General features: G+C 44.4%; 2 protein-coding genes across 3 annotated transcripts in view; one reads left to right on the top strand and one right to left on the bottom strand.

The window, feature by feature from the left end:
* ZSWIM5 (zinc finger SWIM-type containing 5) overlaps positions 1-27,777 on the top strand; it is a 144,756-nt gene that overhangs the window by 46,864 nt on the left and 70,115 nt on the right. The window contains exon 1 of one of the 2 annotated variants that reach the window (XM_081949042.1): positions 16,100-16,171. The exons of the other annotated variant lie outside the window; for it this stretch is intronic. The gene's annotated coding sequence lies outside the window, so the exon portion shown is untranslated. Of the gene's footprint in view, positions 1-16,099; positions 16,172-27,777 lie in introns of those variants that run through there. 2 annotated transcript variants of the gene reach the window in all.
* Positions 23,071-23,624, bottom strand: LOC309390013 (small ribosomal subunit protein uS9). Its single transcript, XM_081949054.1, has one exon. It carries the CDS (start codon positions 23,577-23,579, stop codon positions 23,139-23,141), a length of 441 nt encoding a protein of 146 aa, XP_081805180.1. The 5' UTR covers positions 23,580-23,624; the 3' UTR covers positions 23,071-23,138.

Below are 27,777 nucleotides of genomic sequence, written 5' to 3'. Positions count from 1 at the left end.
AGAGGCAAACCATCATGGTGGCTCAAGTCCATCGTGCGGATCCACCTGAGTCTCTGGGGAGCCAGGGCCTTTCCCAACCTGCCCCTCCCCCATTCTCCTGCAGGGGAGAACCACAGGAGTTCTCCTCAGACCAATCTTATGGAGGGTCCAGGTCCCCTTCTCCTTCTATTGGTGGGGGTGCAGATCTGTTTGACTGTGGGGTAGGGGAAGAAGAGGAGGATTCTCCCCCTCCTTCTGTGTCCTGTAGGCTGGCCTCAAGTTCTACTTCCAGGGCGGGAACCCGCCCAGTGGAGGACCAGGGACCATCTCTCTCAGCCAAAATGAGGGAGGTGATTGCTTCCGCAATATCCCAGGGCATTGCCCAGGACCTTAAGGAACATGCTGAAAAATTAGGCCAGGTTCACCAAAGCAAGTCTAAGACTCCCAGGCCTTCCTCGCCTCCACCCTCCATGGTTAGTGCTGAATCAGATCTATCTGAGGATGAGGGTTTGATACCAGCCTGTTCAAGCCTTCTTAATTTAAGTCTATATTATATAAGGCAAAAGTCATTACTCACCAGGAGGTGACCCCCACCGTTACTCAGGAGTCTACAAACCCTAATGACCCCAGTGGGGGGTTGTTTAATGAGACCATCCAAGCTCAGGACCTGGTGCCTGCACCTAAGTTATTCAAGGCCGTTGTGCAACGCCAGTGGGTTCAGCCAGGGACCTGGGTGACCACAGGGGGTAATGACAAGCAGCTTTATGCTGTAGAGTCTAGCATGGAAGATCTTCTTAAATTGCCGGAGGTCGATGCTCCGGTGGCGGCCCTGACTTCTAATTCTATTCTTTCCTGAGATCTCTTGGAAGGGCTCAAAGCGGAAAATAAGAGAACGGAAAGGGCTTGTCATAAGACCCACCAGGCTGCAGCGTGGGCCATTAGGGCTTCCACCTCGACTTCTTTCTTTAGCAGGGCTTCCATTACCTGGTTATGCCAACTGCTCACCCGTATTCCCTAGGGCAGGGATCAGCAACCTGTGGCTCTGGAGCTGCCTGTGGCCCTTTCATCCCTCTGCTGCGGCTCCCTGTCGCCAGTTGGCTCCACAATTGATAGGGCATTCGGTTAGGTCAGGTGGAGGAAAAAGAATGCCACAGTAAGAGGAGACTCTATGGTGGGGTGAACCGGACTTCCGGTCGGCTCCAGAATTGAACAGGGAGCTTCCGGTTAGGACTCTTTGTGGCTCTTTGAGTGTTTAAGGTTGCCGACCCCTGCCCTAGGGGGATACCAGGCTCCGCCAAGATGTTAACAAAATAATGGTGGCAGCTGAATATACCGCAGACGCATCTCTTAACGCAGCAAAGTTTGCTTCCACAGCCATGGCTACTAACATCACCTCTCGCCAGCTCTTTTGGCTCCGCCATTGGAACGCAGACATGAGATCTAAATGGAAGCTCGCGTCTGCTCCCTTCAAGGGTGGCAAGTTGTTTGGGGATGCCTTAGACTCTGTCCTTATTGAGAAATAAGGACAAGCGGAAGGTTATGCTTTTCATTTCATGTAAACCGGACCACAGAAACTCTCCCTTTCAGAAGCAGTCCTTTCGGGCCACTGACTCACAGCCTAATTCCTCCTCCACTTCCACCTCTTTCCAACGCCCTTATGCCCAGGGCTCCGAATGAAACCAGAACAGGCAGCCCTTTAGGGACAGGACCTGTCATCACTTCTTCTCTAGATGCCCATTTCAAGGCAGATCGGCTAACAAGCCGTTCCGCCGTAACAAATGACTACCAGTCACACACTCCTATAGGGGGTCGGTTTCAACTGTTTGCAGAACGCTGGGAAACGACCATGTCAGATGTGTGGGTCTTGCAAACAGTAAGGCTCGGCCTCACCCTAGAGTTCATTTCCCTTCCCCCCCCGTCATTTCATTCGTTGTCCCACCCCAGGTGTGCCATCAAGAGGGTGCTCATGGAGACAGAGATCCATCATCTGACAGAAATAAGGGCCTGGGGCAGGAGAGGAGGGGGTTCTACTCCATCCTCTTCCTGGTCCCAAAAAACTCAGGAGGGTGGAGGGCCATCTTGGACTTGAAGAAGCTCAACTATCATCTTGTCTACAAGACGTTCAAGATGAAGTCCCTCCAGTCAATCCTGGGCAGACTTCAACCAGGGGATCTGAAGACTTCCATCGACTTACAGGAGGCCTAACTCCACGTTCCGATAAGACTGGCCCACAGGCAATTCCTGCAGTTTTATTATGCCAGCCGGCATAACCAGTATCGGGCCCTTCCCTTCAGTCTGTCATTGGCCCTGAGGGTCTTCACAAAGATACTGGCCTCAGTGGTGGCAGACCTCCGAAAGCGCCCCATTCGTCTGCAATGTTATCTGGACAACATTTTGATCCAGTCATCATCACACACGCAAGCGCTGCAGGACCTGAAAGTCACCATGGACTCCCTGCAGTACCATGGGTTTTCCATCAACCACAAGAAGAGTCATCTCCCTCCCTCCACGAGAGTGTTACACTTGGGAGCGGTGATCGACACTTTGTCATGCCTTGTGTCCCTGTCTCCAGATCGGATTCACAGCCTCCAAGACCTGGTACAGCAGGTTCAATGGTCCCCCACCATTCCCGTGGTCCTGCTGTCACAATTGCTGGGCAAGATGATTTCCTGTTTGGCAATTGTTCCCTGGGCAAGGCTGCATGCAAGAGACTTGCAATGGTTCCTCCTTCCATTCCAAAGAGCCAATGCTAGCAACTCCAGAGCCCACATTCACCCATCGCCGAAAGTACTTTGTTCCCTCAGGTGGAGGCGAACACCAGCATTGATAAAGGGCTCGTTGTTCCGAGAACCTGAGCGCGTAATCCTCACATCGGATGCCAGCCTCTTCGGGTGGGGAGCTCACCCCCCCCCAACAAGGTAGTGCAGGGCAGGTGGTCCTCCAGCGAGCTCACCCACAACATCAACTGGCTGGAGTTGAGAGTGGTCCGCCTTGTTCTGCGCAAGTTCCAATCAGACCTGCAGGGGTGCCATGTGCTTGTTCGGATGAACAATGTGGCGACCAAAGTGCACATCAATCGCCAAGGCGGCACCAGATCTGGCGCGTTGATGGTGGAGGCGGAGGCGTTCGGATGGTGGGCAGAGCGTCATGTAAGTTCCATAAGAGCAGAACACATATCGGGGATAAACAACGTTCGGGCAGATTGGTTAAGCAGGTCCACTCTAGACCAGTCAGAGTGGCGCCTGCATCTAAACCTGTTTCGTCAACTGTGTCTCAGTTTCGGCACTCCTCTAGTTGACCTTTTCGCCACCCTGGAGAATGGCCAACTTCCCCGCTTTTAAACTAGGTACAGCTCGCCTCAGGCGGAATGTGTAGACGCTCTCAACTGCCCTTGGCCCAAGGGCCTGCCTTACACCTTACCGCCATTGCCTCTACTTCCTCGAGTCATCAGGCAGATTCTGCTGGAATAAGCGGAAATGCTGGTGGTGGCCCCTTACTGGCCTTGAAGGACTTTGCCGACATCACCAACCTCTAGGTCAGCCAGCCTTGAAGAATTCTCCAGGAATTGGTCTCCCTCAGCCAGAAGGTCATAGAACACCCAGAGCCCTAGTGGCTCAATCTGACCGCCTGGCACTTGAGGGGGAGCTCCTACCTCAAGCCAACTTCTCGAGGCAGGTCATTCATACCATCCAGGCGTTCCAGCTTCCCTCCACCACCAGAATCTACAGGACCACGTGGTCTGCCTTCTCCACCTGGTGCAGCTCACATCACCTAGACCTTCTTTCTACGTCTCTTCCTCAAATACTGGATTTCCTCCAAGAGGGTTTTGATAAAGGACTAGCTCCAAACAACTTACAATGTCAAGTCACTGCACTGGCCACTGTAATATCTGTTGACTCTTCCCAACTGCTCAGCCGTCACCCCAGCGTATGGGCCTTCCTTAAGGGCGCATCGAACCTGCAGCTGCAGGTGATCCATCGATACCCATCCTGGGACCTTGCTGTTGTTCTCAGGGCTCTATCAGAGCCACCCTTTGAACCTCTCCGCTCTTCAGCACCTTTCCTTCAAAACTACCTCAGCGAGGAGGGTGTCTGAACTGGCAGCCCTGTCAGTCAGGGAGGATTTGTGCCTCATCCACAGAGACAAGGTCATTCTCTGGCTGGACCAGTCGTTTATCCCAAAGATCAATTCCTACTTTCACAGGGCCCAGGAGCTCATTTTCCCAAACTTTTGCCCAAGGCCCTCGCATCCTAGGGAATGCCGTTGGCATACACCCGATGTGCGGAGAGCATTGAAGCAGTACATTAAGCGTACGTCCTCCCTCCGATGCTCTGAGGACTTATTTGTATCGTTTCAACCAGCGGTCATGGGCCAGAAGGTTTCATCTTCCACCATCACTCGCTGGCTCAAGGCTTGTATTTCCCTTGCCTACGAACACCAGGGTAGATCTACACCTCCCAGACTGACAGCGCACTCAACCTGAAGCGCAGCAACTACCGCGGCCTGGGTTACCCAGGTTTCGATTGAGGAGATCTGCAAAGCTGCGACCTGGGCGACACCATCCTTATTTGTTGGCACTACAAGCTGGACAAATATGCCTCTACGGATGCTGCCTTTGGAAGACGTGTTTTGCAGAGAGTGGTTTCTGCTGAATCTTGATGTGGATTGTGGACCTCATTGGAGGCACCCCCCTAGTGACATTTTGCTTGGGCATGTTTGTTGCTTGGACACTCCAAGCAGTGCACCAGAGAATGACCATTGGCTTACCTGAGAGGTCGTTCTTGGTGCACTTCAGGAGTGTCCAACCCCATCCTGGGGTATTATTTCCAGGATGTCCTGCTTTTCCGTGTGAGGATACTTTGCCTGACGGACATCCGTCTCAGATGGACCATGCCTTCATTGAAAAACTGAGGATGGAAGGAGCCAGAGGGCATGGCCAAAGATTTTCAATCCAGTTGTTGGGCATTGGGACAGAATTTAACCCTTGCTTGGACACTCCTACAGTGCACCGAGAACAACCCCTCAGGTAAGCTGATGGTCATTTTATACTTCACAAATGCTGTAGACAGAGTTTAACTTTGACCAATTAAAGTATTTCTAATATTGCAGTAATTAATTAGAAAATAGGCTATTGTCTGTTTCATTCTGCTTCTTCTGCCCCTTGTTTTATTTTGAATTGAAAACTTTTAAAAAGATACATAATTGTTTTTATGTTTTGGCTTTCCCAGTGTTATATAGTTACGGTAATACCTATATATTGTGTAAATGACATACATGATCACAATAATACTCTAAATAGGATCTGTAGGAGAAAAGCTGAATTTGATCTGAAGGTTAATTAACACACTTCTTTTTGTGAGCAATCACTTTTTAAATTGATGTATCTAAAGTTTGCTTCTGTTAATTGCGGCAAAACCATTTTTCACTTTATCTTCTAGAAAGCAGTACAAAAACATTCTTTCTTCCATTTCTGATATATTGGAATTCAGTACATAAAGCATTTTTAATAACACTGTACTAAATAGAATATATATAAACCCCGAGTATGCATAAGAAAGTAGTGCAATAAAAAAGAAGAAAGGTTTTGTCATCTTGGGAAGTCCTGACAGCTACTATCCAAAGGGCCAAACAAACCTGAGCAGTTAGGATTTGCTTTGCAATTATCAAGGAATGAAATTTGCAGAATTCAGCTTTTTCTGGAAAATGTAAAGGTATGTCAGAACCTGGGCAAGCATTGGCTCAGGATAAATCCCAATGTGAAGCTTATAATGATGAATCAATAACATTAAAGGAAAGGTTCTTTAAAAAGTGTTGTAGCCTCGAATGAGGAGACGGAGACGGAATACAAGTCAACGTATTTATTAACTAAGAACTGACTGGAACACAAACTAGTCGTCTGACAGCTATTTATACCATGAGCTGTCAGACGACGAACCAATTGGAACAAGGGATTTCTCCCGCCGGCTGGCCGGCGCGCCTGGGCCAATCAGAGGGCTCCTCCTCTCGACTGCCCTCTGCTGGCCGGGCTCGCCGGTATACAACACCCCTTTCCCCTGGATTGCGCAGGCGTAATCGTCCAAGTACAACGGACGCCTGCGCACGCGCTGGGAGCGTCTCAGTGAAGATGGCGCCCCGCCAGAGGAGGGAGGAGTGTCGGCTCCGCTCTTGTGGCGAACAGGCCTGGCAGCGTCCTGGATGGGTCTCACTCCCGGTAATGCACCGACGGGCGATGGTAAGTTAGCCAGCGCACCGGGAGGGGCTGTTGCGAGGTTGGAGCTAGCGGCGTGTGGACGGTCGAGCCGGCAGGCGTCGTCGTTAGGGCCTGGTTGATTTTTTGCAGTTGTGCTGAGTTCAGGTCCCTCTGGTCGTCGACGCATCTGGCTTATGTGCCGCCGCCAATGTCTCCCATCATCGAGGAGGACCCTGTAAGAACAGGGCCCCGTGATGTCAGTCACTCTGCCAGGTAGCCACTTCGGCTCACCGGTGTAATTGCGAGCAAATACCCCCTCACCCACCAGAAAAGACCTGGGGGGGGGGCGGAACAACAGGGGAGGAAGGGTGGTAGAGGGGGTGGAAACGGTCGAGAAGGGAACGGAGACGTCTCCCTAACAACAGTTCTGCGGGGCTTTTGCCCGTGGTGGGGCAAGGGGTGGAGTGCTGGGAGCGGAGGTAGGTGGAGATGCGGGACGGCCAGGGGAGGGCGGCCATACGGGACAGAGCTTCCTTAGCTGAACGCACCGCGCGTTCGGCAAGGCCGTTGCCCGCAGGGTGGTAGGGGGCAACGGGGGCATGGCGGATGCCCAAGGAGGCAAGGTAGGACTGGAATTCGTCGGAGGAAAATTGCGGTCCGTTATCGGAAACGATAACGTCCGGAAGGCCATGGGTGTTAAATAGAGAGTCTAAGACGCGGATAGTGGCCGAAGAGGTTGAGCTGGGCATGGGAAACAGCTCAACCCACTTCGACCAGGCATCCACCAGGAGGAAGAAGACACGGCCGTCTATGGGCCCCATGAAATCGATGTGGAGTCGGCTCCATGGGCCCATAGGAAGTTCCCACTCCCTGGGAGGGGAAGAAGGTGGCGCAGAGCGCACCTGCTGGCAAGGGGGACAGCGTTGGACGAAGGCGGCGATGTCCGCGTCCATGGACGGCCACCAGACATAGCCGCGGCCGAGGCTCTTCATGCGGACTATGCCGGGGTGGCCGTCATGGAGGCGAGACAGGACAGCGGGCCGCAAGGAAGATGGGACAACCACGCGGTTACCCCAAAGGAGGCAATCCTGCATAACGGAAAGCTCCAGGCGGCGGCGGAAGAAGGGGGAGAGTTGGGGGTCAGAGGAGGCTGCGGACCAGCCCCGAGTGACAGCAGCCATTGCGCGTTGAAGGATGGGGTCAGTGCGGGAGGCCTGTGCGATGTCCGAGACGGACATCGGTAGGCTGAGGTCGGCCAGGAGGCAGATAGAATGGACAGGGGCTGGATCAGTGACAAGAAGAGGCAGAGGGCAACGGCTCAACGCATGAGCATGAGCAATGTGGCCGCCAGGCTTGTAGGATAGGGTGTAGGAGTAGGAAGACAGGAATTCTGCCCAACGGGACATGCGTGGGGAAAGAATGTGGGGAGTGGGACGGTCCCCCGCAATAATGCCCAACAAGGGCTTGTGGTCGGTGACCAGGGAGAATGGGCGGCCGTAGAGGTAGTAATGAAAACGTTTTACTCCCGCAACGGCAGCAAGGGCCTCCTTATCCAGCTGGCTGTAATTTCGCTCAGTTCTGGATAAGGTGCGGGAGTAAAAGGCTATGGGCGCTTCAGAGCCATCAGGGTAGGAATGGCTAAGAACAGCCCCGACGCCAAAGGGGGAAGCGTCGCAAGCCAAGGTAAGCGGGAAACGCTCGTCATACTGGGCGAGGACTGGGGGGGCAGTGAGCGAGCGCTTGACAGCCACGAGCGCATGCGCCTCGCGGCTGGTCCACACCCAGGGAGAGGATGAGTCTAGCAGGCGGTGCAGGGGTTCGGCCAGGGAGGCTTTGTGGGGAATAAAGGAGGAATAGAAATTAAGGAGGCCAAGGAAGGCTTGGAGCTCCACTTTATTGGAAGGGGTGGGGGCGGAGAGAATGGCTTCGACCTTTGAGGGGTCAGGGTGGATGCCGTTGGCATCGATTAGGAAGCCAAGGAAGGTGACAGAGGGCACACCGAGTTGGCACTTAGAGGGTTTGAGGTGCAGGCCGGCGGCACGGAACTGTCGCAGGACCAGGCGTAGAATTTTGATGAGTTCTAATTGATTAGGGGCAGCAATTAGAACATCATCAAAATAGGGTGTGACCCCGGGGATGCCATGGAGCAAACGCTCCATGAGCCCCTGAAAAATGCCCGGGGCCACGCTTACGCCAAACTGGAGGCGGCGGCATTTGAATGCACCGCGGTGTGTAACGATCGTCTGCGCAAGCGCAGTGGCGTCGTCAACAGGCAGTTGCTGGTACGCCTGCGCGAGGTCCAGCTTAGCGAAAATGCGACCCTGGCCCAGAGTGTGCAGGACGTGCTGCACAACGGGCACAGGGTAGGGGTGCGATTGGAGGGCCTTGTTGAGAGTGGATTTGAAGTCCGCGCAGATCCTAATAGATCCGTCGGACTTCAAAGGCACTACCATGGGCGTCTCCTAGGGGGAGAAATCGACGGGTTCTAAGACGCCCTGACTAATTAGTTTATCCAGCTCCGCGTCGACTTTTGCTTTTAAGGCAAAGGGAAGCCGGCGGGCCTTTAGGCGGATGGGCGGAACGGAGGGGTCGAGGTTCAGGGAGATAGGCGAGCCCGTGTAGCAGCCTAAGGAGGGAGCGAAAACATCAGAGAATTCGGAGAGGAGGGAGGAGATAGAAGGAAGGGAAGCAGGAGGGAGGGGGGAAAGAGAGTGAACCCCAGCAATAGACAGGCCCAGGGCCTTAAACCAATCTAGCCCTAGGAGGGAGGCGAGGGGTTTTTTAACAATAAGTAAAGGAAGTTTTGCCTTGCGGGAGCCAAAAGAAACATGAAAGGGTCTGCAGCCCATCAGGTCAATGACGTTGCCCTGGTAATCGCGCAGCCGGCAGTCAGGGGGCTTCAGATGGTGGGGCCTGACCCAGGGCAGTAAAGAGCGAAGGGTGGCCCACGACATTATGGATCGGGCCGACCCTGTGTCCACCTCCATAGGGCAGGGAACCCCCTCAATAGAGATTTGGAGGTGCAGCTTACCCCGGCCCTCCAAAGTTGAGGAGGCCGAGTCTACAAGCCACTCTGGAAAGGCCTCAGCTGGGTCCCCCACGGAGAGGGAGTGCTGACGGCGGGAAGGCATGGAAGCCGGATGACGGGGAGGAGGAGGCTGAGGAAGCGGGCTGCGGCGATCCTGAGGCACGGAACGGCAGACGGCAGCGAGATGGCCCTTTCTGCTGCATTGGTGGCAGAGGGCTTGCCGGAACCTGCATTGCGAGCGTTGGTGGCGGCCGCCACAACTGAGGCACTGGCGGCCATCCCTGGTGGAGAGGGTCTGGAGGCGGTCGGCGGTCTGGTCGACCTCAGTGCGGAAAGAGGCAGCAGTAGATGGAGCGTAGGATGAGGAAGGCGCCGCGTAGGGAGAAGGCGGCACGTAGGCAGCATGTGGGTGCTGGCTGAGGTGGCTGAAATCTGGGGTGGATTGATCAGCCATCTTGTATGCCCTGGCATCATCGACCGCTATTTTCAAAGTTAATTCAGGTCTAGCCAGGATGCGGCGATGGAGTTTAACGTCCCGTAGACCGTAGATGAACTGTTCCAGCAGCGCGTCTTCCAGGTCGCTGAATTCACACAAACTTGCCTCAGCGCGGAGAGCAGCAACGTATTGGGCAATGGTTTGGCCCTCTTTTTGAATGCACCGGCGGAAATATTGCCGCCGGGCAAAATGGGATGGCGCGGGCTCGTAATGGTGCTTGAGGCGAGCCAGGAGTTCGTCCCAGGGCAGCGAATGGGCAGGATCAGGAGCAGCTAGAGCCCTCGCGGTGGCGAACATCTCTGCCCCGCAGTAATTAAGGAAGATGCCGCGCTTTCGCTCTTGGGAGAGGCTGACGAGATCGTGGGCTATGAGGAAGCACTCGAATCTTTCGAGAAACGCTTCCCAAGCCTCAGCCTCTGGCCGGAACGGCGAAAAGGCAGCGTGAGAGGCCATTGGAGGCACGGTGTAGGGTTCCACGTCGCCCGTCCTCGTCGCCAGTGTTGTAGCCTCGAATGAGGAGACGGAGACGGAATACAAGTCAACGTATTTATTAACTAAGAACTGACTGGAACACAAACTATTCGTCTGACAGCTATTTATACCATGAGCTGTCAGACGACGAACCAATTGGAACAAGGGATTTCTCCCGCCGGCTGGCCGGCGCGCCTGGGCCAATCAGAGGGCTCCTCCTCTCGACTGCCCTCTGCTGGCCGGGCTCGCCGGTATACAACAAAAAGCTGCTGCTGCATTTTAAAAGAAAGAAGTACAATATTCCTCATTCCTATCTTGTGAATTGGATTGAAGAATAAAGCTCTTTTTAAGAGGAGAGTGGAATTTCCCTGTTTCAGAACTGTGCTATCTTGTTTCTCTTATGTTGGCTTAAAAAGAATGAAAAGCTGAGCTGAGTTCAGTCAAATTTCTATTTCCTTACAATGGTATGTATATCTGTGTTGGACCTGAGAGAGTAAAAAGAGGAATTGGGCCTGTCCCCACTTACAATTAAGCTTGGTTTGATTTCCCTGCCTCACCCAGTCCCTATATCCTTGTATTCAACCATTTGTGAGATAGCTACGTTACCGTTATTTGCAGTATTTTCTCTTTCATTTGAGCACTATCTAAGGGCAGCCTCAAGGTGCATAAAACCCATTATCCTGGAGATAAACCAAGTGATCTATTGTGGGTGTGACAAGAGAAAATACCGTACATCTTTTACAAGTCATGAAGGGCAGAGACAATCCGTGATCAATTAATAGTCAAGAATTCTAATCATTTGGAATAATGGTTTCTTGAATTACGTTTATACACATCACCTTTCTTATCTGATTAACAATTGGGCTCCCATTTTTCTTCTGTCTCCTTCCTGCTAGGAGCTATTTCTGTAGTGATGTTGTCTCAAAGGTTTATTACACCTTTTTGTACCTGGGAGAGAGAAGGAACAGATACATTAGTTTACAGAAACAAAGACAGTCCTAAAATAAGACCCATCCCATTTGCTTCACAGAGTTGCAACCAATAGATGCCTTTCCTTGAACTCTGGTCACCTGCTGAAAAGGAGAGGAAGCAAAGCTAAAGAAGAAAACTCCCCCCAAAAACTGTGAACAGTGGGATAGATTCAGATTGGCAACAGGAACAGGTGCTGCTGGATTAACATTTCCATTTGTTGTTTATATTCTCAACAACTGGAAGAAAGTTAGAGGAAGATTCCCTATTGCAGAATATATATTTTTTCCAATGAGGCTTTCTCATGTATAGATATAATGATTTTGGGTAGGTATAATTTATTATTAATACTTTTCTTCTTTTTAGCTATGTAAAACATTAGAATAAGAATATTATAATTTCACTTTTATTCTGTCTTGAATATTTGGTTTTGTATTAGCTACTTCAAATCCCATGGTTAACTAATTACAGTTTGCATGTTTTATGCAAAAAATCTGCACATTAATTCTTTAATTATCAACCCTTGGGAAGTTAGTGATGGATTGTTGAATGTGGGAAGCATAAATCTCTGAAAGATTACTCAGTTGACAATTTGTAGTTAAATATTATTTGGATAATATGTTTAATTTTGGCAGATAATTCTAAAATAAGTTTGCATTTCAATAATTCTTTAGCTACTCTCCTCTCAAAAATGCTCTTGTGGAAATTGCCTAAAATATTCTCCAGTGAATATAAAAATAGTTAATTTGTTCAGTTTTTCTAATGCCTCTCTATTGTCCTTCTACAACTCTTTACTTCTTTATTGGCACCTTCCTTGGCTAATTTCCTACTGTATTTAAATTAATATCAATCTATATTAATGATTTTGATTTACTTATTTGATTTGATTTGATTTTAACTCTGATTTGTTTGTGGTTTTTTGTTTTATGTGAGTTCTACTTTTAAAAGGAAGCCCTCTTAATAGTACTCACTTTGGGTTGTATTTGTTTAAAGTTTTCTAGAATTTCATTAAAAAATTTCTAAGGCTACCAGAATTCCTGAGGATATTTTCCACTACAAATGTTCACTGTGCTAAGCTGTACTATATTATTTCACTCATATGCTAAACTAAAAGCAAACAAGCCTCATTATAGTTTAGGGTAATACATAATTTAGATGAGATGGTTCAACCTCTATAGATAAGAATGTGACAGAAGAATCAGTATGATTATAATAATAGTTCAAAGATGAGCAATCTACATGTAGTTATTAATACATATAGTAATATTATGAACTTCTAGATTTCTTGCAACAACAACAACCACAATAAACCTGTATTTACTGTGTTCTTTGCTTCATAAACCTCTGGAATCTTTAACTGAAGAGCCACATGTAGTGCTCATTTTATAAAAAGTTTTTCTTTGTTTTAGCCATCTTTATTTGTTCCCAGTCTATTGATGTGACTGATTTCATATGGGAAAATATTCAGTAATTCCCCCATATATTTTTATGAGACAGATCTTTAGTATAGTAAATTAGCTAATTCCTTCCTTTCCCCTCCCTTATTTTGAAGTCATACATTAATCCTTGTAGTCAGGAAGTCTTAGACTCAACAGACAGTTTGCAAAACTTTGTTCAAGTTATGTTTTGTCCATTTATTTAATTTTCTTGTACAAAGTTAAGTATTTACATATGGTTTGTAATATTATCTTTCTGCTTCCTAGATCCTTATTTTTCTACAATCAGCTGAATGCTTTAACCAACCTGGGTTAAATGCTCTGCTGTATCTAAAGAAAAAAATGACCTGTGATTTCATAAGCCAAGTTCTTTATTATTAATATACCATAAAGATTACAAATGGATAAATCATCCTTCTAAAAATTCTCCTCAAGCTGAAATGATAGGTGCAAAACATTTATCCCAATCTCTTCTTTTGATGTAATAAGATAAAAAAAATGGTCTCAAAAAATGTCAGGATTTGAAGGTACCACCTTAATAGCCTTCTAATATCTCAGGGGTTGCCACAAAGAAGAGGGAGTCAAACTATTCTCCAAGGCACCTGAGGGTAGAACAAGAAGCAATGGGTGGAAACTAATCAAGGAGAGAAGCAACTTAGAACTGAGGAGAAATTTCCGGACAGTTAGAACAATTAATCAGTGGAACAGTTTGCCTCCAGAAGTTGTGAATGCCCCAACACTGGAAGTCTTTAAGAAGCTGTTGGATAGCCATTTGTCTGAAACAGTATAGGGGTTCCTGCCTAGGCAGGGGGCTGGACTAGAAGACCTCCAAGGTCCCTTCCAACTCTACTATTGTATTGTATTGTATTCTAGTCCAACCCCCAACAGAAAGGGTGGAGCCAAGATATTTTGCCTCCTTTTTTCCTGTTTTGTGGGGATTTTTGAGGGGAGAATAGGAACGGCAGTTTTGAGTGTTGCAAATAATTCCCATTCTCTCCCTTAGACCCTTTCCTTGCCTTCTAAATAGTCTGAAATTGTACTTCCAAAATTTGCAATTTTGCTATGAAATTTCTGTGGTATGATGTAGAGTAGTTGGTGTATTAAAGGTAAAGGTAAATGTTCCCCTCGCATATATGGGCTAGTCATTCCTGACTCTAGAGGGTGGTGCTCATCTCCATTTCAAAGCCAAAGAGCCAGCGCTGTCCGAAGAAGTCTCCGTGGTCATGTGTCAGGCATGACTAAACGCCTAAGGCACACAGAATGCTGTTACTTTCCCACCAATGATGGTTCCTGTTTTTCTACTTGCATTCTTATGTGCTTTTGAACTGCTAGGTTGGCAGAAACTGGGTCAAGTAATGGGAGCTCACTTCGTTACGCGGCACTAGGGATTTGAACCACCAAACTGCCGACCTTTCTGATCGACAAGTTTAGCATCTTAGCCACTGAGCCACCGTGTTTCTCAGTTGGTATATTAGGATTGTGCAAATGCTTTGAAAGATTTGAAAGAAGATGAATAGAAGTGGTACTCTAGTTCAGTTAGGTCCAGGGGTGGGTTCCTGCCAGTTCTAACCTCTTTTATAGAAGAGGTTCCACAAATCTACAGTGCTGTTTAGAACCGGTTCCAGCTCCCTCCCCCCACCCGTCCGCACATCATCAAGATGAAGAGCGAGAGGAGGAATTCTGGGAGTTGAGGTCCACAAGTCTTAAAGCTGTCAAGTTTGAACATCCCTGGGGTTTTTTCCTAAAGGGTTAGGGGTGCAAGGGTCTTGTAACTTGACAGTTTTAAGACTTGCGTGCTTCAAATGCCAGAGTTTCTGAGCCAACATTTTGGTTGCTAAGCAAGAGCGTTGTTAAATGAATTTCACCACATTTTACAAGTTGGCCCCGCCCACCCAGTCACATGGCTGGCAAGCCACTCCCACCTGGTCACATGGCTGGCAACCCATTCCCACAAAGCAGGCCACACCTACAGAAGAGGTCCTAAAAAAATTTGAAACCCACCACTGGTTAGGTCATATAGGATTGTCATGCTTGGGACCCCTTCTTGAAGCAATGTAGTCTGACAGGTCCTATGAAGCTTTATGTCTGCTGCAGCCTCTGCTCTCTGGACTGATCTCTTCCCCTTGTCCTCCACTATATGGTTGGCTCTCACCCTGTTGGCTTTCAGGAAAGCATTAAAACATGGGTTTTTGGCCCCAGGATAATTTGAATTTCTTCCAGGAGGGTTATAGGGAATATTTGTGTTCCTAATCACTTTTCAAATGTTGTTTCAATTGTTTATGCTATTTGCTTATTTTATTACTTACTTACTGTACACTGTATAGAGTCAGTTGCAGTTTGGCTGAGATTTTATTTATTCATTCATTCATTCATTCATCACATTTTTATATCACCCATCTCGCATAGTGAGTCTTAGATTGGGCAACCATATAATCTCGTAAATAAATTAATTAAATGAAGATGAAAAGCAATATTGGACAACATAGGTGAACCATAATCCTTTCGTTGCTTAATACACTGTCATAATATACAGTTATGTATTAAAACATATTTACTTTAGTTCTTACAGTAAAACCATTTAAAATATTCTAGATTTAAAATCCTGTAAAAGCTGCAATATGACTTGCAAATACATTAAATTCATTTCTCAAAGATACTAGCAATCCAGCAATTGCTTAGATTCAGCTCTTTTATTAAATGAATGTAACCTAAGAACATTTAAACAGTGAATCTGATGTTTGGGATATAATGGGGTGGCACTTTTAATATACAACCAGCAGTCATGGGTGTCCACAGGGTAGGGCTGGGTGAGCCATTGGGGCACAAGTAAATAGGATTGCATTCACCTGATGAGTTAACTGTTGGTTGTGGCAGATGCTGTTCCTGCCAAAATTAACAATTGCATACCTGGAGGGTGTTCATTGGTTAGTAATAATCTCCTCAACTGAGTGTAAGAAGTAAAAAAAAAAGTAGGACATTTAAGGATTTGCCATTTATCAATAGAACAATCAATCATCCTCACCCCCTCTCCTGCTGGCAAAGCTATTCCCTCCTGTGTTCAGAGAAAGGGAGGGTTCCCATTATATCTCTGATAAATTTTTAAAGTTGCTATGAAGTGCATTTAGCATATTTTGAAAGCTTAGCTTAATTTTTAAGAGAACAATTTTTCTTTGAATACGGATAGAATAAAGGATATTGATTTAATACGTTAAAGCTGGTGTTATGGAATTTAGAAAAAAGAAAATGAGAAGGAGATTTAGTGTTGGCATAGATTGCTGCCTTAGGCTTTTGGTGGTTTCTTTTTTTTTCTTTTGCAAAGGGGGGGTTGCTGAGGGCTATGTAGGGTGAGAGGGAAGGCAATTGTGTTTGAAGTCTGGTTTGCCGGCAGCTGGCAGCCAGCTGTGAGACACTCCCTGAATTGTGGTTTCCTATTCATGTTGAAATGTTTGATATGAACTCCTAGGCCTCCATATAAGTGAAGTTAAGTGAATTGCACTGGTTTCCTGCAGTGTGGCTGTAGAATTGCTTCAGCTTTCTTGTTAGTTTAATTCAAAGAGTCTGAAGAAAACAAAGCAGCGGAGGACGGGAACAGGGAAAATTAGGTTTGTTTTCAAGTCTATGCCAGATGCACTTTTATGCTAGAAATAATATTTGTGGAAAGCACATTAGAGCAGAAAACCTAGTCCTGAATAACTCAAAAAATAATTCAGAGGTTAAAAAAATCCTGTGAAGAATATTTAGGAAAGACAGTATTTTGTAATGCAATGGAGCAATCTGAATTTGAAAGATGATGCAATGGGTGTAAGTGCATGGGTGCAAATTTTCCACCCGCAGGCAATTCTTTAAGGAAGCTTTCTCTTTCATGGTTTTCCCAGGAAATGATCCATTTGATTTAGGGAGGTTCCAACAGATGTAACATGAGTGCTCCAAGTCACCTTTTCCCTTGGAATTCAGACTTTTGGAAGCCCTTCTGTTTTCAATATAGAATTATTGTGATCAGTCATCCAGATCATGGTTGTCCCAGAGGTGCTTTTTCAGAGGCAATGGGACTTTCTAGTTTTTCTTTGAAGACATTTTGCTTCTCATCCAAGAAGCTTCTTCACACTGTAAGAATGATGCTGATGTGACATCAGTATATAGTTTGAGAAAACAGATGAACAATTTACCAATTACAATCATGATGGATTGATCGATTGATTATACGGATTTATTTATTTAGCTTATGTACTACAATCATTAACCTCCAGTATCACATTTAATGACATTAGAATTCACAAAATCTAAAAACATGAAAAGCTAGCTTTCAGAAAGCCGCACTACTAATGCTTTTAAAGTTTAAAAAAAAAACAGATTTAAAAGCTGTTTTCTATAAATTTATCATTTATGAAATAGAGTGGACATATGGTATTCTCCTAATTTAATGCAGATGAAGAAGTTTTCATTAATCTTTTCAAGTGTGATTCCAATAAAAGGGATTTCAATTTTCAAATGTGAGTCAGGCTGCTGCTGGAAGTCATTCTTACATATAAGAACATTAAGAGCCGTATTTAACATAAACATTTGTGGAATACAATCCACTTACTCAAATGTATGGAATATTATTTTTAGGCAGAAGTACATATAAATAGTCTATTTGCTGGGAAAGGATCATTTTATAACTAGTTGATAACCTGCCGTTGCCTGGGTATTTATTTATAGGGGGGAAATATCCAGCCTAAACATAATTTTTAATGTTGGATTTTCCCCCTTACCAGAGGGAGCCCCCTTGTGGAGTATTGTGAAGCCATTACCATGGCAACTGCGCTGCACAGTAGAAGCCATTTTACGGAAGTACAGTAGAAGCCATTTTACGGAAGTACAGTAGAAGCCATTTTAAGGCACAATAGGCTTAACAGAACACACACGTCTAGGGGTGTTAGGGGTGTCTTACTCCCACAGTATTTTTTCCCAGAGAATAAGTCATCTATGTACCAAGTTTGGTTGAAATTGCTTGAGGCGTTCCAGAGTTAAGCTGGAACATACACACACAGCCATTTTAGATAGATAGATAGATAGATAGATAGATGGATGGATGGATGGATGGATGGATGGATGGATGGATGGATGGATGGATGGATGGATGGATGGATGGATGCAAATCAAAGATCAAGGGTCTGAAGGCATCAGATTGGCATCAATGTTCCTTCAGGGTTTACAACCACCTGTAAGCAGGAGTGTGGATTTGTGGATAAAAGTGGGACAAGTTGAAGGCCAGCCAAACGTCTTAGCACTCCTCCTATGGTTTTAGAATATGAAGAATAGCTCCACACCCAAGCAGGGCACTCTAAGGGATATCCCAGCTCTGTTTCAAGGCATCAGTGCCTACATACTCATTGCAAGGGCACAGATTTGCACTTTTTATCCTAAATCTACAGCAAGAAGGGGCTGCAACAATGGCAATGGTGGTAGGAGCAGGTCCTGGCTCTGATTGTGTTGGTACTTTGACGTAGGATTATGAGCGCACCCATGCCTTGGCTTGCCCCATCAGAGCAAAGAACTGCATTTCTCCAGCTTAACTTGATGCAAAAATGCGCTGCAATACCAAATGAGATAGCTAATCTAACCTTGCTGTGATAGCCTTGCTCTCTCACTCTCTCGGGGGAGATATCACACTGGCCAGATTGGTGAGCCCAGTGCAGGACAATAGCTCTGGCCCAGCTCTGATAGGTGTGGAGGAAGCATCTCTGCTAGACTTTCAGCACTTCTGAATTATAACAAGGCTCCCAGAGTCTTATCCATAGAACCAATGGCTCCCTAATGGAGTGTTACGTATTTACATTAACATAGTTATTGTTGTAAGAAGCTGGACAAGATATCCGTGGCATTATATTTCCAACCTATCATAGGCCTGGTGAAAAATTCTGCCTGCCTCTTATGGCCTTTCCCTTCTATTTCCACTCCAGTAGGATATTGGTAGTATATGTAATATATTGCCTTTCAGTGTCACTTTGCCTGCAAGCCCAATTTTGTTCAGTGATAAAATTCTTATAATTCAAGCATCATTTTTTTTGCTTAAATAATTTGCTCAATATCTGAAAGTAATTGTTACCATGGAAAAAAATGCTAGGCTTGCAAGACAGCTAAAATGGCCCTCTTACTGTCTTTTGCTTGCAAGAAATAGTGATCAAAGAGAAATGATTTATAGAGATTGTTTTAATTAATTTTCCATGTCATCAATTTGTCTGCCTCAGGTAGATACATGAAGTGTTGAGATTTATAAAACAGTTTCCAATTTAGATGTGGTCAAAGCAGTTGAGAGTATATATTTTAACATTTAATTCCATCAGATTCGTTAAGAAAATTCAATAAATGCAATGTTTTTGTAATTCTTTCTGCAAGCTCAGTTTGTTGCAGCAAACTTCCATGAAGTAATTTGAAGTCATTTTTATTCTACTTATCAAACAGGGATCCCCAACTCTTTTTAGTGCTTATTCAGTCATTTGATCCCAGTTTTCACTCAGGAACTCAAAATGCGATACCGGATGCTTCCTCCTCCTATTGTTTCTGCTGCAACAATGCTGTTAGGTAGATTATGGGATCTAGATTGCCATGGGGATCTAGATTGCCTCTTCACAAAATAGCTGCTATAGGGGCATGACCAGTCACAAGACAAATGTCCAAAGAGGATTAGTGATTTGTGCAGTACACAAGATACAGATACCATCAATATTTTTTTTTATTCTATTAAATATGGGCGGAAGAGAAAAAAATATGACTTCAGTAGCCAGTACTGAAAAATGAAAATGACATGTTTTATTTCAGTTAAATTGCTTCCAGAAAATTTGTCTTCACAGAATGAAAACAGAGAAGAAAGAAGATTAAGAAAGATAGGTAGAAATATTTTCCTCCAAGGGATTTTCTGGTGAGATTATTGTTGAGGTGGCATAATTGGCAATAATAGGATATGGATAATATATTCATACAGTATTGTGATCATAATATCCATGTTATACTATATCCACTGTAGAAAATAAATTATTCGCTATTATTTCTGCTTAATTACAATTTTTCACCATTTTTTCAAAAAATTATTATGATCTAGATTTCTTTATTCTGTAGAAAAGCCTACTTATACAATGCCAGAACAAATTGCTCTAATCTTTTCTGGCCTTTCTGGTTTAAGGTGCTGCTTTGAAAATGTGCAATAGTGCAGTAGTTCACTATTGTCTTCTAACAGATACGAATCACAATTAGTGCATGGAGCACAGAAATACAGATAGCGTATACTTCAGGATATTCTGTATGCAGCACAGGCCCTTCCCATTGTAGCACTGTTTTAATTAATTAAATACGATGGTATGCTGCAGCTGGCCAAAATCTGTTTTAGATACAACAGCTGAATCTGCATTATGTGGCCAGAAGAATGAAACATTTTCTTGAAGGCAGTCATTAGAGAGAGAGAGACAGGCCTGGCTTTTAAAAAACATAGTTTTTTAATAGCATTTCATACATTGAAGAAAGTGGGACCACGGCTGGAATGAGTATATGGGTGGGGAATAACTTCTCTTATAGACAGTGAAGGGACTTGATTGATTTTACTGTACATTTGTATATATTTTCTCTCTTAAAAAGCTAGAGACTGAAGGACAGATTCACGAATAAGATGACCAAAGTTCTGAAGACATGCTACAATTTCAGTAATATTTTGAAAAGCGTTATCTTTAGATGATTTGATAGATTGGTGAGTGGCAGGCCCTAGGCTTTGCCACTGTAATAAGATTCTCTAATCTCCCTACAGTATAGTCACATTCTCACATTCCATAGACAGGTGGGGGAAAGGTTCCTCTTAAAACAATGGGAAGCTTTTGTTAGCTTGCAGAGTAAATGGGAAGGTCACAGACCCAGAGGGTGAATTAATCTCTCTCTCCACAAATGATATCCCATTAAAAAATTCTCCCCGTGCAGCTAACTTTTATAAAAAGACCACTATTTCCTTAGTGGGATTACTCTGAATTTTATTTATTGGTTTATTTTGTTTCTGTACTGCCAAAAATCATATAAGCTCATAATAGTTCTATTTAAAAAAAATTAAAAACAAGAACCATTCAAAATATGCATGCAAATCAAAACTGATGTAAAACCAATAACCAAAATTTGCATTTGATGACATCAATCTAATATTGGGAGATCTCAGTTTCCAAAGACCCTACAGGCTAACTGTGTTCAGGTAGTTTTTCAGAAAGATGCCATAGTAAAGCTATGAAATCTTCACCGTTTGTTTTGTGGATAACATCATTTCATATGTAAGTGGTTTCTGTGTATTTGTGTGTATATATATGTTTCTCCATGAAGATATAGAATCCTATAGTAATAGTGTATGTCGATGGCTTGGGCTCTTGAGTATACCTGCACAGTGTGTGTGTGTGTGTGTGTGTGTGTGTGTGTGTGTGTGTATATATATATATATATATATATATATATATATATATATATATATATATATATATATATATATATATATATATATATATATATATATATATATATATATATATATATATATATATATATATATATATATATATATATATATATATATATATATATATATATGTATGTAGGAAGTTATCACCCAGCCCTCTCCCAGAAAAATGAAATATCCTAGGAAATATTGATAAGGCAGAATATTATATTTTCCTGGATGTGAAAAAGGGAAACACATTTTAAACAGAGTAAATTCCTGCAGCTTCCTGCCCTTTGTCAATGGGCCATTAAGAAGGCCAAGCTAGTCCACTTTACATAATAAAGAGTTCAGCTCCAGGGGGATGGGTGTAGAGTTCAGTGTAAGAGACAATGAAGGCATGATAAGCCTTTACTCAACTGACCACATGGCATCTGAACTCAATCAAACCTGGATTCAAAACAGCCTAGAGGGTTGCCCCTGCATGGGTCCATGTGAGTCTGGCAACCAATCAGAATACATTTCTTACACAGGAACAGGAAACAGAGAGGTGGGGCAGAACAGATTATAAAAATCCCTGCAAGCCCTTCTTCAGCCCTTCTTCTTGTCTGCTCTTCTCCCTCTCTTCCCTTCTCTTCTCTTCTCCACCAACATTGAACCATGTGATCACCTTTGCTGTTCAGGACTCAAGCCATGCGGTCCTGTCCACCATTAAAACCATCTTTCCAAGCAGCCTCCATGACTCCAGTGTCTTTTTCCCCACTTGGAGCCGAAAGTTCTGGAGAAAATTAAATTTATTTTACTGAAATATTTAGGAAAATATGTGCTGTTATATAATTTGTTGCAATGAGGCAATTCAGAGAAAGCAATTGGTGTTCCTAAAGGAAGATTATCTACTTTATTACAAGAGTTAGAAGGTTGCTCTTGTTATTTCAGTAGTTTGTATGTGAAAAATCTCTTGGGGAGGGGAAGTGTCTTAAATTATGAGTTAGAGTTCCCTGTGAGGCTGCTGTATGAAAGGAATTGAAAAGCTATTTAAAATGAGTTGGATTTTGGAGCATTATTTGCTTACATACTTTCCACTTGCTTCCTTTTCTTAGCAGAGAGTTCTGTGAATTGTCAACAATGTTATGTTTTTGAAATGATTTATTGCTGTAAAACACAAAACATATTTCAAGAGGAACTTTTTGTATAATTGCATATCCATATTGCAAATGTTTAAATATTTGTTAAATTGTCAAGATGTCAAAAACATGATAACAAGTTGTAATATGAAAGTGTAATGTTTTGTCACAAAGTGGGTTTTTTTGCAATTCAATTGAAATGGACAAAACTCATTTCTGCATTGTCTGAAATTGCAAAATTAAATTAGCAAAAACATCCCTGAGTGAAAAAAAACTATTAGTCATCCAATGCAAAATTATTTTAACAACTTGAATTACTTTTATCCTTTAATTTGAAAAGATATCTAGTTGAACAAAATATCTTAATTACTAAGTTTTGGAAATGAAAATCAAATAAATTGAATAGTTTTAAATTTTCAACTTTTAAAGGAGATATAGCATTGTACTATAATTGTACTATATTATATAATAGAATACTTTTATTTTGATCACTGATCAACATGAAAATAAAATTGCTAATAAGAGATTAGCTCTTAATCACGATGCCAAAATGACAAGACATGCATAATGCAAACTCCATCCTCTAGTACTTGTGTTGTGACATCAGATATGTAAGTAACATAGTACATAGTAACACAGCAAACGAGCAATACTTTTATTAGCTCCATAATTTAGAAATCATAAATGAAAATAACACAATATACTAATGTACCTGCTAAAACCTACAAGAACAAATGTGGTACAATGTAGGAAAACAGGAAGCTTGCTAATAATATTAGATTGGGAGACCAATATGTGAAAATATGCAGCAGCAATAGCAAAATTCAAGGTCTGTATTCATAATAGAGGCATAAGTGACCAGACGTAGATCTTCTTTGGATAAAGTGACCAGATTTTAACATTGGTAAAGCGGGACACCATGACCAGGGAGGGGGTGTTCTTTTTTTTTTTTTTTTTTTTTTTATTACATTTTATCCTTTATTTCAAAGACAAAAAAGTTTCCTTTTAACGATAGGATTTTTGGTAACGTGCACGAGCACCAGGTCCACCAAACTTCTTGGACTCACAACGTCGAGGATCAGCAACTAACAAGGTCCTATCATACTGGATGAGGATATCCTTTATTTCCTTCTTAGAAGCTTCATCAACATATTTCTGGTAATAAGCCACCAGTGCTTTGGAAATAGATTGCCGAATTGCGTATATCTGAGCCACATGACCACCACCCTTCACACGGACTCTTATGTCAACTCCTGCAAAGCGCTCTTTGCCCAAAAGAAGTACTGGTTCAAGCAGTTTGTACTGGAGAGTCCTGGGTTCAATCATTTCCAGAGGCCGTCCATTCACCTTAATCAGGCCATTTCCTCTTTTGCAGTGAGCAACTGCAGTGGCAGTTTTCTTCCTGCCGAAAACCTGGACGCTCTGGAGGGGCCCCTTAGCCGGCATGGTGCCTTCTGCCCAAGCAGCAGCGAAAGAAAGAACAGGGTTTCCCAACTAGGGAGGGGGTGTTCTTGATTAAAAATTTGGTCTATATCCTTGCACCCCTAACCCTTTAGGGAAAAAAAACCCCAGGGGTCTTCAAACCTGACAACTTTAAGACTTGTGGACTTCAACTCCCAGAATTCCTCATCCAGTCATGTTGCGACAACATCATCTGCGTGGATCTGCTCCATCTTCGGTTTTTTTCACCGGGGGCAGGGCTGCCGCTGAAGGTGCCGACGAGTCCCCGCCACCACCAGAATAACTGCTGCCGCCTCCTCCTCCAACAGCACCACCACATTTGCTGCCCGACGCTGCGGCTGAGATGAAGCTGCCAAAGCTCCCGCTGGCGCCTCCACCCGTGGCAGCAGCGGTGGCGCCACCCCCTCCACTCGGAGCACCTGAGCTGGGGCCCGCTTTACCCCTGCCGCCTCCTCCTCCTCCGCCGTGCTTTTGAGAAGCCATGAGGCATTTTTTTCCTGCTCCCACCCCCTCCGCCGCCTTCCTACTGGCTCCCGCGGCCTCATGGCTCCTCAAAAGCACGGCGGAGGAGGAGGGGGCAGGGGTAACGCAGGGCCCAGCTCAGGTGCTCCGAGCGGAGGGGGAGGTGCCGCTGCCATGGGCAGGGGCGCCAGCGGGAGCTTTGGCGGCTTCACCTCAGCCGCAGCGCCGGACAGCAAATGTGGTGGTGCTGTTGGAGGAGGAGGAGGAGGAGGCAGCAGCAGTTATTCTAGTGGCAGCGGGGGCTTTGGGGGTTCACTTCAGCTGCAGCGCCAGGCGCAAGCGGCTAGGACTGGCTGCCCACAAAGGACCTCCCCAGGCTTGCTTTACTGAACACGGGGCGACTGACAATAGTTTGAGCGGGTGCGGCCGGCGCAAACTACCGTCAGTTGCCTCGCGCTCATCAAAACAAGTCCGGGGAGGTCCTTTGCGGGTGGCCAGTTCTAGCCACCTGCAAAGGACCTCCCCTGCTTCTGGAGCCTGTGACTGTAGAAATCACTGCATGGCAGTTGCAAACTGCTGCGTGGTGTTTTCTTGCCACGTGCGCAGCCGCGCACCTTAGAGGGAACATTGATCCTGGCTAAATAGCCACATGGCCACCGAAAACAGTATATTCCCTTCCCATTCTCCCGCTGTTCCCTAGCTTGTGCATTCTTTCCAAAAATCGGGACCTTTTAAAAACGCTGCGGGACGCAGGACAAATTGTTAAAAATCGGGACTGTCCCGCCAAAAGCGGGATGTCTGGTCACCTTATCTTTGGACATATTATGCAATGTCATCTTTCCCAGGTTGATTAGACAGGAAATGTGACCAGATTGTAACAGAATCTTTGCAAGTCTGTTAGCACAAATCTCCTGCCATCCCTTTTACAGCCTGGTAAATTAGGCAGATTTTTTTTCTGCTCATTACACAGCTGTAGGCACTCTCTTATCTGCTATTTCCCTAGGCAGCATCATTCCCCATTCCCCACATCTCCAAAAACATTAATACATACCTCTACATATGAAAAGCTAGCTCTTTAGGCAGTTAGTTATTTATTTATGTACTGTATGTATGTACTGTATGTATGTATGTATGTATGTAAATTTATATGGCCGCCTATTTCATGGAAAGAAACTGGGCGGCATACAATTGTGTTGTTTTATGTACAAAAACACAACAATATTGCTGGGGAATGTGGAATAAAAGTCAAGAAGAGGATGACCAATTGCAGAGGAGATGAACACAGTTACAGTGATAAAATTTGTACACCATTGAAAGACTTGAAGAACCAGGTTAGAGACAGGTTGTCTTGAAGTAAATCTATGTGGTCACTAAGAATAACCACTGAATTGATAGCACATAATCACTCTACCAAGGGACGTGGTGGCTCAGTGGCTAAAACTTTGAGCTTGTCGATCAGAAAGGTCTTCAGTTCGGCGGTTCGAATCCCTAGTGCTGCGTAAAGGAGTGAGCTCCCGTTACTTGGCCCAGCTTCTACCAACCCAGCAGTTCAAAAACATGTAAAAATGCAAGTAGAAAAATAGGAACCACTTTGGTGGGAAGGTAACAGTGTTCCATGCACCTTTGGCCTTTAGTCATGCCAGCCATATGAACACGGAGAAGTCTTTGGACATGCTGGCTCTTTGGCTTTGAAACGGAGATGAGCACCGTCCCCTAGAGTCTGGAACGAGTAGCACATATATGCGAGGGGAACCTTTACCGTTACTTTTAATGACTCTACCAAGCTATCATATTTTATTTAAGAAGTCTAATCAAATTTAAGTAGAAATGGTTCTTTTATATATTGTACATTAGACAAGAAGGCAAATTTAGACAATTTTCTAGGAAAAGAATTATGGGACTAATAAAAAATAGTAGATAAAATAATTTAAATAGATATTAGCAATAATTCATTATCTCTTCTGCTACAAACTATAAATATCTAGGTCCTATGGACAAACCGGAAGTCCGTTCCCATTTTTCACCCTCCAGAGGCTTCAAGGAAGCCTCCTGAAGCCTCCGGAGAACCTCCGGAGGGGGCAGCAGAGGCTGTTTTCACCCTCCCCAGGTTCCTAGAAAGCCTCTGGAGCCTGGGGAGGGCGAAAAACAGGTCCATTGTGCACCAAAAGCGGGAGGTGGGGGGCACACATGCATGCCCATTGGGGGGTCACACGCATAGCATTATGGGTGTGGGCATGCCTGCACACGACCCCCCTTCTTTCCCCCCGCTTTTGGCACACAATGGAAAAAAGGTTAGCCAACACAGATCTAGGTTATGATCAGCAGTTAGATTGTGTTTAAATATATTTTAAAAATATCTTTAAAAGGCTCTGTAATGAATGGCTTCTAACAGCATAAGATAGGCAGCCAGAGTTACTAACCTTAATGTTAAACTTTAGAAGTGGAGAAGTTTGAAATATTGCTTAGGTCCAGTGAATAGTACTGTTTGGTATTTGAAGTTGGACTTCTCAATGTACAGTGGATGGAATCAGTGAGCAGGAGGTCTTGGAGTTCTTTTTTCACCTGGACACTTTCTGAATGGATTTGCATGCTTTGCAGAGAAGTAGTATTTATGATCTCATTGTGATCCAATTGTATTCCATCCCTCATGTATGTTTGTGTTTTAAATGAGCTTATTAGGTCATAACTTTATAAGCAATTGTTGGAAAATAAAGGTCACCAAATACACCATGTTTACTTACAACTGAAAATTATTCCCTGATTTTGCTACTAAAGCAATATAGTCACTTGTTAAAAATATGTTTTAAACTATTTAATAAGTCTCCATAATATCATCAGTAGAACTTTTCATGACTCTGTAAATTGTGATCTTTTAGTTATAACTGAAACAAGTAAATTAATTCCTTTGTTCTGATATTTAGAGGGACTTTAATACTTTGAAAATCTTTAAACCCGCAGTGCTACTCCCTGCATCATCCCTAAACTATTGGAATAAATGATTATATTTATAATTAATTATTAACACATCCGAAGACTTTAAAAAGAACTGGCAATGAAGGTTACAAATTTATATATTTTAATTCCAGTAACGCTTGTGACTTTGCACAAAGAGATTCCCCCTACCACAAGTCTAGAAGTACAGTAGTGTTAAACATATAAATGCAAACTATATAATGCTGAAGTCAGGAGTCCTTGGTGCTCTCTGAGCTTGGTTGTTGTTTTTTTTGCAGATATTCTATTACCCAAGTAATAGAATTAGCCTAGTTTATTACCCAAACTAGGTAACATCATCAGTCTGGCAGAGCACCAAGGACCCCTCATTTCAACCCTGAGCTACATATATTTTCTTTTATTCTCCTGAAGTCATTCATTTGTCTGTATGCATGCATGTATGTATGAATCAAAGGTAGTATTCTACCAGTTCGCCTAACCGGTAGCAGAAATCACGGGTGACTGCGTCCGCCTGCCCGGCTCTATGGAATCCCATTTAGGCCCTTTTTTCACCAAAAGCGCATGCACGGAAGGCTCACATTTGTGTACCTGTAGGGATGTTAAGTGTATACCACCCCTGGTATGTATGAAGTAATGCCAAGTGACAGCAACATCAGGAATAAGGAGTATGAGAAGTTGGAGAAGTACCAGGGCCTGATCTCAAGGCAGCAAACATACCTAATACTCCTTCCTCTTCCTCTTTTTCTGCACAACAACCACCCTATGACGT

Source organism: Natrix helvetica (genome assembly GCF_964273705.1).
Source record: "Natrix helvetica genome assembly, chromosome: 3".
Taxonomy (NCBI): domain Eukaryota; kingdom Metazoa; phylum Chordata; class Lepidosauria; order Squamata; family Natricidae; genus Natrix; species Natrix helvetica.
This window is presented reverse-complemented; position numbering and strand designations above follow the sequence as displayed.

Coding starts and splice junctions, on each gene's coding strand:
- LOC309390013 (XM_081949054.1), bottom strand. CDS start 23,579: ATGCCGGCTAAGGGGCCCCTCCAGAGCGTCCAGGTTTTCGGCAGGAAG.